This window comes from Gallinula chloropus, assembly GCF_964237585.1.
Source record: "Gallinula chloropus genome assembly, chromosome: 1".
Taxonomy (NCBI): Eukaryota; Metazoa; Chordata; class Aves; order Gruiformes; family Rallidae; genus Gallinula; species Gallinula chloropus.
The window spans coordinates 170,698,675-170,711,936 of record NC_140085.1 but is presented as its reverse complement, the minus strand read 5'-3'; the positions used below and the strand labels follow the sequence as shown (position 1 = coordinate 170,711,936).

At 45.4% G+C, this 13,262-nt stretch overlaps 1 protein-coding gene across 4 annotated transcripts in view; it reads right to left on the bottom strand.

Moving 5' to 3' along the window:
* Nucleotides 1-12,887, bottom strand: part of DACH1 (dachshund family transcription factor 1) — a gene marked incomplete at its 5' end in the record, with an annotated part of 366,559 nt that extends 353,672 nt beyond the window's left edge. For all 4 annotated transcript variants that reach the window (XM_084279482.1, XM_084279483.1, XM_084279484.1 and 1 more), the window contains one exon: nucleotides 12,172-12,887. In XM_084279482.1, coding sequence (XP_084135608.1) covers nucleotides 12,172-12,887 — 716 coding nt within the window. The remainder of the gene's footprint in view (nucleotides 1-12,171) is intronic.
* Nucleotides 12,888-13,262: the final 375 nt, after the last annotated feature.

Here is a 13,262-nt window from a genome sequence, read left to right as displayed (position 1 = left end):
GTACTAGGGAACCCTTCCCTGTCCTTAGGAGTCACTGTTTCAACTCTGCTGGCATATTCCAACTCAGCACTACACTGGCAGTAACACTTGGGGTGCCTTCAGTACCCTGTGACCTCACCAGAGAGGGGTAAGCACACAGCCTAGGGTATTTACGCTTCCAGCTCAAACCAAAGTACCGGAAGAGGAAAGCCATGGTAGCACCTACTCTTTACCCTCACTGAGTCCAAGAGAAGGCCTCAACCCTGATCTTCCACGTCCCAAATTTGCAGTCTAATTGAGGGAAGGACAGATGCAATCCTGGAGAAGGAAGAAAGAAGTCTTGGTGTCTTCTTATTAACAGTTTCACTGAGTAACACTTTTTGAACCTTCAGCCAACATGTTCAATGTCCCTGGTTTGCAGTCTAATGACCAGTTTTCCAGTACCTGAAGTGGGCCTACAGGAAAGCTGGAGAGGGACTCTTTGTAAGGGCATGCAGTGATACGACATGGGGCAGTGGCTTTAAACCAGATCAACGTATGTTTAGATTAGACATAAGGAAGAAGTTCTTCACTATGAGGGTGGTAGATCACTGGAAGAGGTTGCCCACAGATGTGGTGGAGGCCCCATCCCTGGAGTCATTCAAGGTCAGGTTTGATGAAGTTCTGAGCAACCTGATCTAGTTAAAGGTGCCCCTGCTTATTGCAGGGGGGTTGGACTAGATGACCTTTAAAGATCCCTTCTAACCTAACACATTCTATGACCCATCTGCAGAGTCACTCTCTTCTCTACAGCCCATGTAACACATATTGATTAAAGCTATCGCCTGCTGTGCAACTATGGACAGATTTCACACACTGGAAAACGAAGCCTAAGTTACTAAACCCAGAGGAGAGTTCAGAGTTTGAGGATTTAGCCTTTACTGAACAAATTCTATAATTTAAACTTTTTGCAGCTTAATTATATTGAGAAACCATTAGACATTTTAAAGAATTAGAACACTGAACTGTTAAATATTAGGCACGTGACCCATACCTAATGTAAAGCAAGTTTCTAAAAATGTCCTCAGAAAAATTTAGTAGAAAAACAGGTGTAGGAGAGAATTCAAATGTGACCCATAAGGCCCCAGTATTTAGCAGTGAATTGGGATCAGTTCATTCCTTTCCCATGGGGTAACTTGCATAAATGTAATTCTATGGTTTCATAAAACCAGGTCAAGTCTCTGTCCCTTGAGGTCCTTTGGCAATTTGAAGCATGGCAGCACTTCTTCCTGGCTACAAGTTCAAATCTGCATGCGTTCTGGATTTGTGAAAGGAAACGATTAGCTGAGCTGAAAAGATAGACCCATCCCGATTACAGCACATCATCCACGCAGAAAACCACTTATGGGGGTGAAACATGACTTGACAAAACAGTATTGGCTCTTTTTATTTAAGCTGATGAAAATGCCTATGGTTTTCACCTCTAGAAAAATAAGTCTCTTTCTTCCATCAGCTGGCACACCAAGCAGACGAACAGACGACCTTATCACATAACACCACTAGCAGTTTCAACTGACGACATCCTTCTCTTTTAATGTCAAAATGTTTTACTCATGTAGTCATACTTTGGAATATTTGTGAATACATGTATGCCTCAGTGCATTTCATAACTATTATTTTATTACCTCTCGTAATACCATTGTATTATCCTAATTTCGGTAATAAAACATGTAAAGTAAGACTCAATGAGACAAATCATAGAAGGGGTCACCAAAAGAAGAAACCTGTACTTGGCAAACCCACACCAACAAAGGCTTGAGCAGCAGGAAACTAAATGCCACGGAGGCTCCACTCCTCTAGGAACAACCTGAAATTACTGCATTTAACCTCATGTCCCATGCATTGCATACTAGGCCCTGGACTTCATCACAAAGAGGCCAGCGTGACCAAGGGTTGAGTCTGACCACTCAACTGAGACACACAACCCCCATCCCTCGCCCCATATGGGACCATACTCCTTTTGGGTCTACTAAATCTTGACCAGCCTATGTATAGGGTGTATCAGGCAACTCCAAGAAAGCACCTTCTAATGCATGCCTGGAAGCCCATATGCAGACCAAAGGTGAGAAGGCATCGAGAACTGCCCTGTCTCAACCCACAGGAAGACTGATCTCTGCATGGGCTTCTTCATAGGGACAGACACTGGTGGAGCTTTTAAAAACAGATTCAAAGAGCAGAGGAAGGGTAACAGAGAAGATATTCAGGGTCTTTAAGCAAATTCCTTTTTCAGCATGTGTTAACCTGAGCTCTGCATGCTATGGAGGTGGGCTGCTGCTTCTTCTGGAGACAAATTTCACCCTTTCCTCTACTCTACCGGGATGATGCCAGAGAAGCTCCATGAGGTAAAATCTGTTGAAAGTGTATTAATTCTTAGCCACATCCCACCTGTTGTACCTTGAGGTGGCCTACAGCCAATCCGACAGCTGTGGCTATACCCAAACATCTCAACTAAAAAAACCTCATCAATGCCCTTTCCAGGAAATCTTACAGCTCCTTTTTCACACAATTTGCATACGTGCTCCTGAAACAGCAATGTGCTGTTAAATTAGTATTTCTAATACATTTTCCTCACAGCTTCTCAAAAATGTACTTTATATGCAGCTATACTTCAAACTGCAAATTATTGTAGCAGAAATTTTCTACCACTGTATTTTTAACAAAATATTTCGGAAGCAAATTAATTTTGAAGGGAGTAAGTAGAATCATTAGCAGTCCTCAATACCAAATAATGTAAACCAAAATAATTTATTAGCATTTCACATATATTTTTTAACCTGGACTGCTAAAAGCAATGAGTGTAACCTAAAAAAAGCAATCCCAAAAAAAAACCCACACTAAAACTAAGCAAACAAAACAAAACAAAACAAAACAAAAAAAAAGGGAGCTCGCTTTGAACTATAACAACATAGAACGAACAACGCAACAGAACTGTGGCATTAGTCTTGAGCGGTAGGCAAGAGACACACAGTATTCCTATATGTCATCCAGATCATAAAAACAGTTCCAACAAGCTAGGGGGAAAATATATATTAAAAACAATAGAGAACATACGGCTTTTAATTTGTATCAGTCATTATACACTTAATACCACCTGAGGTATTTTCCTCCCCCCCCCCTTTTTTTTTTCTTATAAGCAGAAATTTAAGGAAACAGAAAACAATTGGAAAATGGTTTCGCTTCCTTCCCTCCAAACTATCAGTGAGTATCAGAACTAAAATGTGAAAACTGACAGCCATGGCACACATCTTGGAAGCGGCCGTTCCCTCCAAAAAGGAGTAGGCTGCTCATGCTCTGTAGAATGAATACAGAAAATCTCAGCAGAGGGGTAACAAAGCCAGGGGTCACACCAAATTCTGATACTCATTCCTGCCAAGACGTTGCCATGATGTCCTAAATTTAAAGAATACAAAAGACGATGATTCTCACCAACAAAAAAAGGAAAAAAAATCATTAAAAAATGTACCATGCATCTGTTTTATGCAACAAGTGCTAATTTACAGGACACCAAATTTAAAGCACTTTTTCAGTGCTTTCAAACGTCCCTACAAATGCAACACTGCATACAGTAAGACAGCTTTCTACCGAAGATGTCAACTGCTTCTTTTATAGCACTTCCAAATATATTTTGCATATGCTTAGTTTAAAAGATATATGCGGGCTATTGAAAGCAACAGGACTATCCACATTCTTAACCAAGTTAAGCACATGGTTTAAAACCACAGCATTTTTATTTTAATGTAAATAGCTAAGTCCTACAGGTGACCTTCTCCAACAAAGAAAGGTTTTTACAGCAGACTGTAAGACTGGAAACCAATTATATACTTCATATGGACAGGTAACACTGGTCATGTATTAGAGCACGGTATAAAAACAATTAAAATACTAAGTTTGTATTTTCACTTCATTTGAAAAAGTATAATGCAAATATATAATAGCTTTAGTTATGTTTTCTAAAAAATACTCCTTTAATAAGCCCTGAGAAGATTTAGTATATATAGGAACATAATGCATTGTTTGTACATGTTAAAAATACAGTACCTATTACCTGAAAACTGCTTTTCTGTCCTCTAGATACAATAATGATCTAGCTTTTTATTAAAAAAAACTAGCAAGTATGTGTACAATATGAAATCAAAGTTCCAAAAGATGTAATTAATAATAAAAATAATTTATGTGACGTGTTCCCTCTATAGTTTATTATATACAACTAATTTCTCTTTGATCCCTTATAATTGCTTTATGTAAGGTAAGAAAGCAAAACATTTCCCAAAAGCAAGATTTAAAAATATTTTCTATCCTACAGCAATTTGTAAATACAGGCACATTCCAAGACACATGCCCCAAACAGCAGTCTTTGGTCCCGATGCAGAACACCTATTACCTGTTCTCAGTACAGTGCCGTTAGAACGTGCTCTAATGTGAACATTTTGCAGAGTTATGAACTTCAATCATGACATTGCAATGTTACAAACACATTTTAGTTGTCAATTATGCTAAAATGTTTGCAGCAGTCCCATGTACTCCCCTTCCTCCCCCCTTCTCTCCAGCCCCATCCAATTCTAGTATTTAACTCTGTCACGCTGTCAGCCAGGTAGCCTGCACGCACACCTATGTATGGCCCTCACAGTTTGTCATAGAAATCCAAGGAGCAAATCTAAGTCTTTAACAGTCAAGGTGTATTTTCTTTCAGTATTCTTTAGTATCACGTAAAAGTATGATGTGAAAAGGAAAACTAGTCTGAAAGCTTTGCTTGAACCTGAGCTTGCTTTTGGATCAGACGGAATTTAGGCGGAATTCATCCACTTGGCTGATTTAGAGAGTAATTCTATAAATTCTAAGGATGAATAAAATTTTAAGGACATAAACATATGCTTATTTCAATGGAGAAAGAATATCCAGTTAAGTGTGGCAAGGCACACTGAGAAATTTTAACTGCACTGTTTCTGGATTATGGCGAATTTCACCCTTCCAATGGACCTAAAACCTCACCGTTTAGTATTTGTAACAAAAAATGTGTTTCTTTTTTCATACCAAAATAACTTTCTTCTTCATTAGGAAGATGCAAAGTGTACGGGGTGCAAAGAAATTATCTACAGTAAATTAGTTCTGGGGTGAACAGGGTACCCTTAAACAGTATAACAAACAGGAAGTTATTTAAGTGTTACCCACAGGAGTTTTCTCAGTGCACAGTAAAAACTTCAGACTGTTTTATTGCATGAAAAGCACAACATCAAAAATCCTAAAAAACAGGTTTAGACTACTTCTGAAAGTTTCTGTTTATTCCTGACAAACTGTTCGGATACACCATTCACAGCATCTTTCCATACAGTTCTGCGAATTGTACCGTATATATTCATACACCTGCTGCAGAGGGATGTTGAATCTTACAGGTAATTATCACAACAACATCGTTTAAAGAAATGTGAACCGAAATACGGTCTGTGATCCATTTCCTCAATCGCAGCTCGTGCAAAGCAGTTTCATTAGTTTTGGTGAATGTGTCCTGAACTGCCACTCAGGGTTCTTCCAGTCCAACATCCCACCTCTAAAAGAGACCGATGGAAAATCACAGCAGAGAATGCAAGTATTCAGCATTTACAAAGTTATCCCTCCCAGGTGTAGTTTTCCAGCTCAATGCTACCGGTAATTTAAAGAATTCCAAATTGGGATGCAACCATATGGTCAAAAACTGATTCCTCCTCTCATGAAATACAGTGACAGTATTTTTCTACTTTACGCTATGGAAAATATGTAACTACCCTGTTTTCTTTTTCATCCATTATAAAAAAACAAAAGTTTAGAACAGTTCACAGCTATTCCGAGTTAAAGCTAAAATTCCGTATTTAACAGATTACACTTCAACATTCTGCACTGTTTATGAAATGAAACATCAGCACTTGTTAGGAGATGCCCCCGGCTGAGCACCATATCAGATAAATACGCAGAACTTAGTGGGTTAAGGATAAAGTTACTCCTTGAAGCAACCTGGATTTTATCGTTTCAAGTCACAGCCATTCATTGACTCTAAATATAAAGATTTTTTGGTTTATGTTTCAGGATTTTTGAAAATAATTTAAGTGGTAATGGAAAAAGAAAAATTCTTCCTTAATGCATGCTGGAGAAATTATCTATATATAAATTAACTCTCTGGATCATAATAGCTTTCTGCAGATGACTCTTCAGCTCTATCATTTAAATGCGTATTTAGGCAACTAAAAATTTACTGTCAATTCCTATTATGTCAGTCCACATTATGGCGCTGTTACAGTATGCACATTTAAAGATTATTGAAAAAATTACTGTTCGTGTGCAGTATATAATTTGCAAAAGGTTAATAACTATTTTAAAACAATGAATGGAATTAACTCATAATGCAAAGCAGATGCCCCAAACGTTATTTTTAAAACAAAACATATTTAACTTATAAAAGAACAAAGAGGATCTAAATCCAGTCCTGTTGCTTAAAAACAGGCAGGCATCAGGGTTGTTTCGGACTCTCGGTTCGCTGGCTCATACAATTTTGATAGAACTCGGCAGTTTCTGACTACTCCCTCTGCTATCCTGCAGCCAGAAACGAATTTTTACAGCTAAACTTGTAAAGCTCCTCCGTGAAGAGGCAATGCTGGCAACGCCGAGAGAGATTTACCTGTAGCAGACCAGCAGAGATTGCAGCAATAATTTAATCTATCTACAATATAGTTCAAAGGGGGAAATATTAAAATTCAATCCAGTGTATGACAATTCTCTGCTTCATATGCAATTCACTTTAGATGATGAATCGCAGCGATAGGCAAAAACAGCCGGCTGGAACGATCTAGTAACAGGAGAAAACAGAAGAAATACTAAATGGCAGTCAAACAAAATTATCATTTCCAACCAACATTCAGAACACTCTCCAGGTTGCAAAACGTGAGGCAGACAAGGAGCACATGAGATTACTTTTAGTGCATTTTGGTTTACTTTGGTGCTGAGGACCCTCATGAGAGCAGCAATCCCCATCCACATCACCCCCCTCCAATCGCTGGCCCATAGGTGGCACGCTGTGGGGCACCCTGTAGCTCCCAGCATCCCAGGAGGCACCAGCAGCCCCAGTTCATCACTCCCGGGGTAGCTCCAAGGAGAGAGAGGGGGAACATAAGACTGAATGGAGCATTTGAAGAGAGATGGGAGATCTGTGTAATTAACAACACTGTTTGCTGTGCTTTCACGCAGTCCCTTCTCGTGCAGAAAGTTGGTACAAAGCTGACAACAAAACTGTGTGTTTTTATATAAACTACAGTTGCCGGCAAAAGATTTCTTTAAAAAGAACCCCAAACTTTACCAATATTCATAGCTACGAGATAAAGGAGGAGTTAATCATATTGAAATACTTGAGGAAAATCATGCAAAGCAATCAGGAAAAAAAAGATGCCTCTATGCCCATCGCATCCTTGCGCAAGAACAGCACCGACAGTACTGCACAACGGGCAACAAACGTTTACCGGGGGAAAAGTGTTCCCTTCCTCAAGTACCAGATACTGGGCTACTGCCAGAGACTAAGTATGAGATTAAAGGGATAAATAGTCTGTTCTGTTGCAGTAAGTACAGTCCAAAGATCTCAGCTTCTAATTTATAATATTTACCGTTAAATAAATGCCGTAAGATGGTTATTAAAGTTCCGCTATTGCAAGCAGCTGGAGTCTTTTAGGGTTTTCTTAAGTCTCAGGAAGCCACCTCCAAACCTTTTAGCCCTTCTTTATAGTTACTACAATTTATCCTCTGGCCTTCCAGAAGTCGTCTTTGCTTGTAAAACCTACCATATTTCTGCTGATTATATTTTAGTAATGTGTGGCAAGAAGGAAGGTCATCAATATAAACCACAGATACTATATATTTGACATTCCTTTCAGCTGCACTTGCTGACCTGTTCATTTAAAATATTTGCGATCTCTACTAACCCATCTGGGTGAGATACTCCTTTAATTAATACAAACAGAAAAAAACCCTACGTGAGCGTGCAGTATTCGGTAAACAAGCACATGCTAGGTCCACATAAATTGAGAGGAGCAGAAGATAGCAAAAGGAGACAGGGCAACTGCCGTGTTAAAGACAGACTGTGCAGAGAATTGCTTCACGTTTGCATCTTTCCCCCTTTCTACTCAAAAATCAATTAGGTTGCTTCCCAAAAATTTGTAAATAGCTCCCAAACAGTGCAAATAATTCCCCACTCTAAGTATGAATGTCAGTGAACTCATTCAAAATCATCTTCAAATGTCAGAAAAGATTAACATATCCTGGCCACAGGAGGGAGGTCAGAGGAAGGCACACGCTTTTTAGTCTTTACTCGGGGTGGACACGATCCAAAGGCAGCCTAAGGTCTACGGGAAAACTCCACGAAGGGACCCAGCATGGTAAAATTCCACGACAAGTGCTCAAAACACAAGAGACCAGAAACAATCTGGGATCAATAGCTTCCAGGTCATTAATCCTAGGCAGGTGACATCCAGTGCACAGTTCGCTACTCTCTTTCAAGCACACATTCAAGAAACCTGACTCGATTGGCATCTAGTAGCTTTAAATATTTTCCATGTTTTGCCTTTATCCTTCCCCTGTTCATTTGGCATATGGCTTTCTAGCATCCCATTAATGTCAAACCGTTTAATCGGAATGTAAGCTAAACGCACAGTTTGCTATTTCCTGGATTTCTGTTCAGCGGCCAGTGCTTTTTATGAGGAAAATAAAAGCAAAGGTCAGTATGTCCAGAAAAGAAAAGTCATCTTCCCTAACGGAAGCTTGTTTTTCCAGTGAACTGATACAGACGCCTGATTTAGAAAAAGGTCCTTTGGTATCATGTTATTATTAGTAGTATCACAAATAAACACAGAAACCAATTCACTTTACAGACCTCCACATTAAGCATTCAATAGAAAATCCCTTGGTGTTTTATTGATTTTTGGTTTATTGATTTTTTTAAATAGCAATATCACAGTTAAAATGTATCATTTCGGCAAAACACGCCTGAAACTTTTCCGTCTCAAAATAAGTTATCACAAATTATTTCCACAGCAACTGGCAACTAACGATTCAGTCCATTTAAAGAACAACAAAGTAATGGCCTTATTTGGATGCCTTTTTTGATTAAATAACGTATTAACCTTGGCGAAGCTTTTCCAAAAAAAGGGATTAGTGTATTTGAGTGCATCAGCTGATTATGAGACAAATATAACAGTGATAAGATGCTGGTTCAAAATTTTTGAATCTGATGAGTAGAACAATTTAGCCGCTAGGATGGAGTTGGCTCTCCTCGCTTCCGTCTCAACAGTTAAGTGTCCACCCAGGATACAGAAAGACATCACCCGGCTGAAGTATGCAGTAGCTGAGAGAGCCTGGAAAGGTCGCATAAATCACTAAACCAAACAGATCAAAATATCCTTGCCTAATTACTGGAACGTCAGAAATAATTTTTAAAATTTTTTTTAAAAAATATTATTTGCTGGAGAAGAGGAAACAGAATGAAACATACTGGAGAGGAAACCCAGAAAGTAAATACACTTTTATCTTCTGATGATATCATCCGTTTTGACCAAAACTCACTGACCCACTTTGCTTTATTCCTCTATACTGTAATAACACATTTTGCATACCTACTGTATATCCTTTCCATTAAGTTATTTGCTTAATGGATGTATAAATAAGTCTACTACAATTACGCTTTTTAAGGGTCAGATCCCATTCCACTTCTGAACCCACTCCTGTAATTCCTACGACGCCGGATGGTAACACAGCAGACCTCAGGAACAGCTGAAACACGGCCGATTCTGTGCTGTTGACATTATCAGCCCATGTTACAACCAGGCTGCCAAACCCTTTTACAACCCTGCCAAGTCCAGGCATTGGTGTCCCCGTAATCTCTCCCCCCAATACACAACACCCCCCCCCCCCAAAAAAAATAAAAAGTTTATCTGGTTTTTAATTTCAGATGTTGGAATTACAATTGACACAGTAGGGCCGTAGCAAAATAAAACTTCCATTGGTTTATTTTAAGGACCGAATCCTGCAACTCGCACAGAGTTTTTACAAGTTATACGCCACACCAAAAAAAACCCAAAATCCAACAAAAAAAAACCCCGAACCCAAAACCCCAACCAAACCCAAAAACCTAAGAGCAGCTATTAATATTCATGTTGATTCCACATGAAACAACAGCAGAGTTACCCGAGCAGCTACAGTTATGTCAGCGCTTGGAAGTTATTCCCGGCTGTTTTGTCCTGCTGCCCTGAATATTCAGGAACTTCAGCCATCCATCTAGCAACAGCTACTGCGGAGCGAGCGCTCTGCCTCGCCTGGCTCGGTGCTAAGGAGTCCCAGCTACCCCAGCTCCGGCAGGCAGGGGGGAAGGAGGGAGTCACACAGCCCCCCCATACACACCCCCCTCCATCAGGCGAGGGAAGGAGCGCGGCACCGCACGGGGTTAATTCCCCACGTGTTGGCTGTTGCTGCACCTTGAAATGTGACAATGGGAAAGTGAAACGAGCCCGGCTCGTCTGTTTGCGCGTATTGAAAGTAGCATCGGGACTTTGCCTGCGACCTCCTCGGCGGCGAGCCTTCGCTCCCTGGTAAAATTCCCACCGCCCCTCTGGCACCGCAGAGACAGAGCTGCCCCCCCCCCCCCCCCCCCCCCCAAAAAACACACACACATCCCACCCCACCCCCCAACCCGGGTACTGGAGGCGCTTCCGACCGCTCAGATCTCGGGGTCACGGCAGTTACGCGATCCCTTCTCTTTATGAAGCAGATTCAGCCCTGTAACCTACAGATTGAGAGATAACAGCCCCAGGCTTTCGCCCTCAGTTGCAAAGCAGGCTGCTATTGCAGCAGGAATTTCCTCTTTTGCCAGCTCCTTCCTTCCCCCCCCCCCCCCCCCCAACATCCCTCCCCAGTTGTGCCAAGTTTGGGGCTTCACCACTCCTCGGACCCCTCTTCCCCCACCCCCCTTCGCGGGGTGAGCGGGCAGGGCAGCGCGCCGGTACCCGAGCACCGCCCGCAGCCGGAGGGCTGCCCTCCCGCCCCTGGCGCCATCCCCTCCACCGCGCCCGCGTTATTCTGCGCGGTAACGTGATTCAGCCTTTCCAAATCCCTTCCGCGCTCCCGCTGCCCCCGTCGCCGCCTTCCCGGCTGGCGGAGGCCGGGAGCCGCTCGCACCTGCTCCTCGGGGACCGTCACCCCCCCCACACCACCCCCTCCCCCTGCTTCCCGGGGGAGCAGGCCAGACCGACAGCCTGGCACCTCTTCCCGCTACCCCAAAGCAAACCAGTCGCCGCCACCACCTCCTCCTCCTCGCCGTCTTCCCGCCCTCCCGTATCCCCCCCCCCCCCCTCCACACTCGCCATGTGGCAACTGCCGTGTAGACCTATACAAAAAGTGCACGTGCCCCTTCGGATATGTGACAGCAGCTGATGGCCAAGTGGCCTCCATCCAGCCCGGATAGGGCCCTCTGCCCGGCCTCTGCTCCGCGCCCCAGCCCATTCACGCGAAACCCCACTCCCTGTCCCCACCGTATACCACCCCCCCCACCCACCACCACCACCCCCCGCCCCGGACCGCTCCCCGCCCACTCCTGTGCACCCTTCGGGCAGCTTTTTTGCAGGGCTGCCCGTTCTAAAGACACATCCAGGGATAAACTTGAGCAGAGGGGTCGGTTAGAAAATACTTTTTGCCTTCCTTCCCCCCAACCCCGTGCCCATGGCCCCTCCCCCCCGGCCCTCCGCTCCCCGCGTTACCAGCGGGCTGCTCTGCCCGCGGCCGCCCCGAGCCCCCGGCACGGCTCGGCCGGGGGGAGAGAAGGGGACAATGACAGGGAGACACTTGCACGGCACGCGGGGAAGGAGGCAGAAACACCCCTTCTCCTCCCTCTCCGCCTCCGTCCCGCCAAGAAGCGGCGCAGCCGGCTGCGGAGGAGGCCGGCTGGGCGCCGGGGCAGCGAAGGAGAGGGGGAGAGGGGCGAGCGCATGTGGCCGCCGGGCGCGGGCCGCCCCCCGGGCCCGCGCGGTGGCAGCGGGAAGCGGCGCAGCGATCGCCCGGGCCGCACCGCGCGGGGGTGGGACGGGGGCGGCGGTGGCGGAGAGGAGGGGGGGGGGGCGCCCGCGGGGTGTGCGTGTGCCTTGCGGCTGTTACCTGGCGTTGGTGCAGTCGTTGTAGAGGGTCTCGAAATCCTTCCTGGAGATGAGTTTGCAGCGGTTGACCCCGGGCTGGATGGCCCCCAGCCCCCTCAGGATACGGACCTGCTCCACGTTGCAGACCACGGGCGTGATCTCCAGCCGCTTCAGCTTGGTGTAGACCGTGTGCAAGCCCCCCACCAAGTGCTTCAGGAAGAGGTCGAAAGCCTGGGGCAGGCAGATGAGCTCGCAGCCCTCCACGGTGAAGGAGGCCACTTTGGCCCCCCTCAGATCCACCATCTTGCACTCGTTATTCTGGGGAGTGTTCTCCACCGGGGACGGGGTCGAGTACACGGGCTTGCCGGGCAGGCTGCTGGCCGTGCTGGCCGCGCTGGCATTAGGAGTGGAGGTGCCGCCGCCGCCGCCGCTGCTGCCGCCGCCGCCGCCGCCGGTGCCCAGGCTAGGGCTGCCGCCGCCGCTGCCGCCGCTGCTGCCGTTACCGCCGCCGCCGCTGGTGGTGGAGGTGACTGTGGCCGCCGCCGCCGCCGCTGCGATGGGCTCCGGCCGGAATAGGTTTGTCCCCGAAGCGGCCGGCGGGGGAGCGATGGATGGAGACGGAGAGGAGGTGGCCGATGAGGAGGTGGTGGTGGTGGTGGTGCAGGCGGCAGAAGTTGAGACCGGAGGCTGAGGGGGGACCAGCTGGGTCGGAGGGATCAAAGCAGCCGGTACGGCCATGGTCACATATACGGCGGAGGGGGGCAGGGGGAGGGGGGGAAAGTTCCCACACACACACGCAGGGGAAAGGGGAAAATTTAAAAAAAAAAAAAATTAAAAAAAAAAAAGAGGAAAGGAGAGGAGGGGGGGAGAAGAAGGGGGGGATAACCCCGGATCAGGTGCTGCGGCGAGCGAGAGAGCAGGGGGCAGAGTGAGAGAGAGAAACGCACAAAGTGTCCCGCAAGTGGGGACGGAGGAGGAGGAGGAGGAGGAGAAGTCCGCTCCGGGCGGCGGGGCTGGGGCCGAGGGGAGGGGGAGGGCAGTTTCTTTTTGTGGTCCTTGCTCTAGCACCACGTTAAAGACGAAGGTGAAAAGGAGGAGGTTTGAAGGACTTCG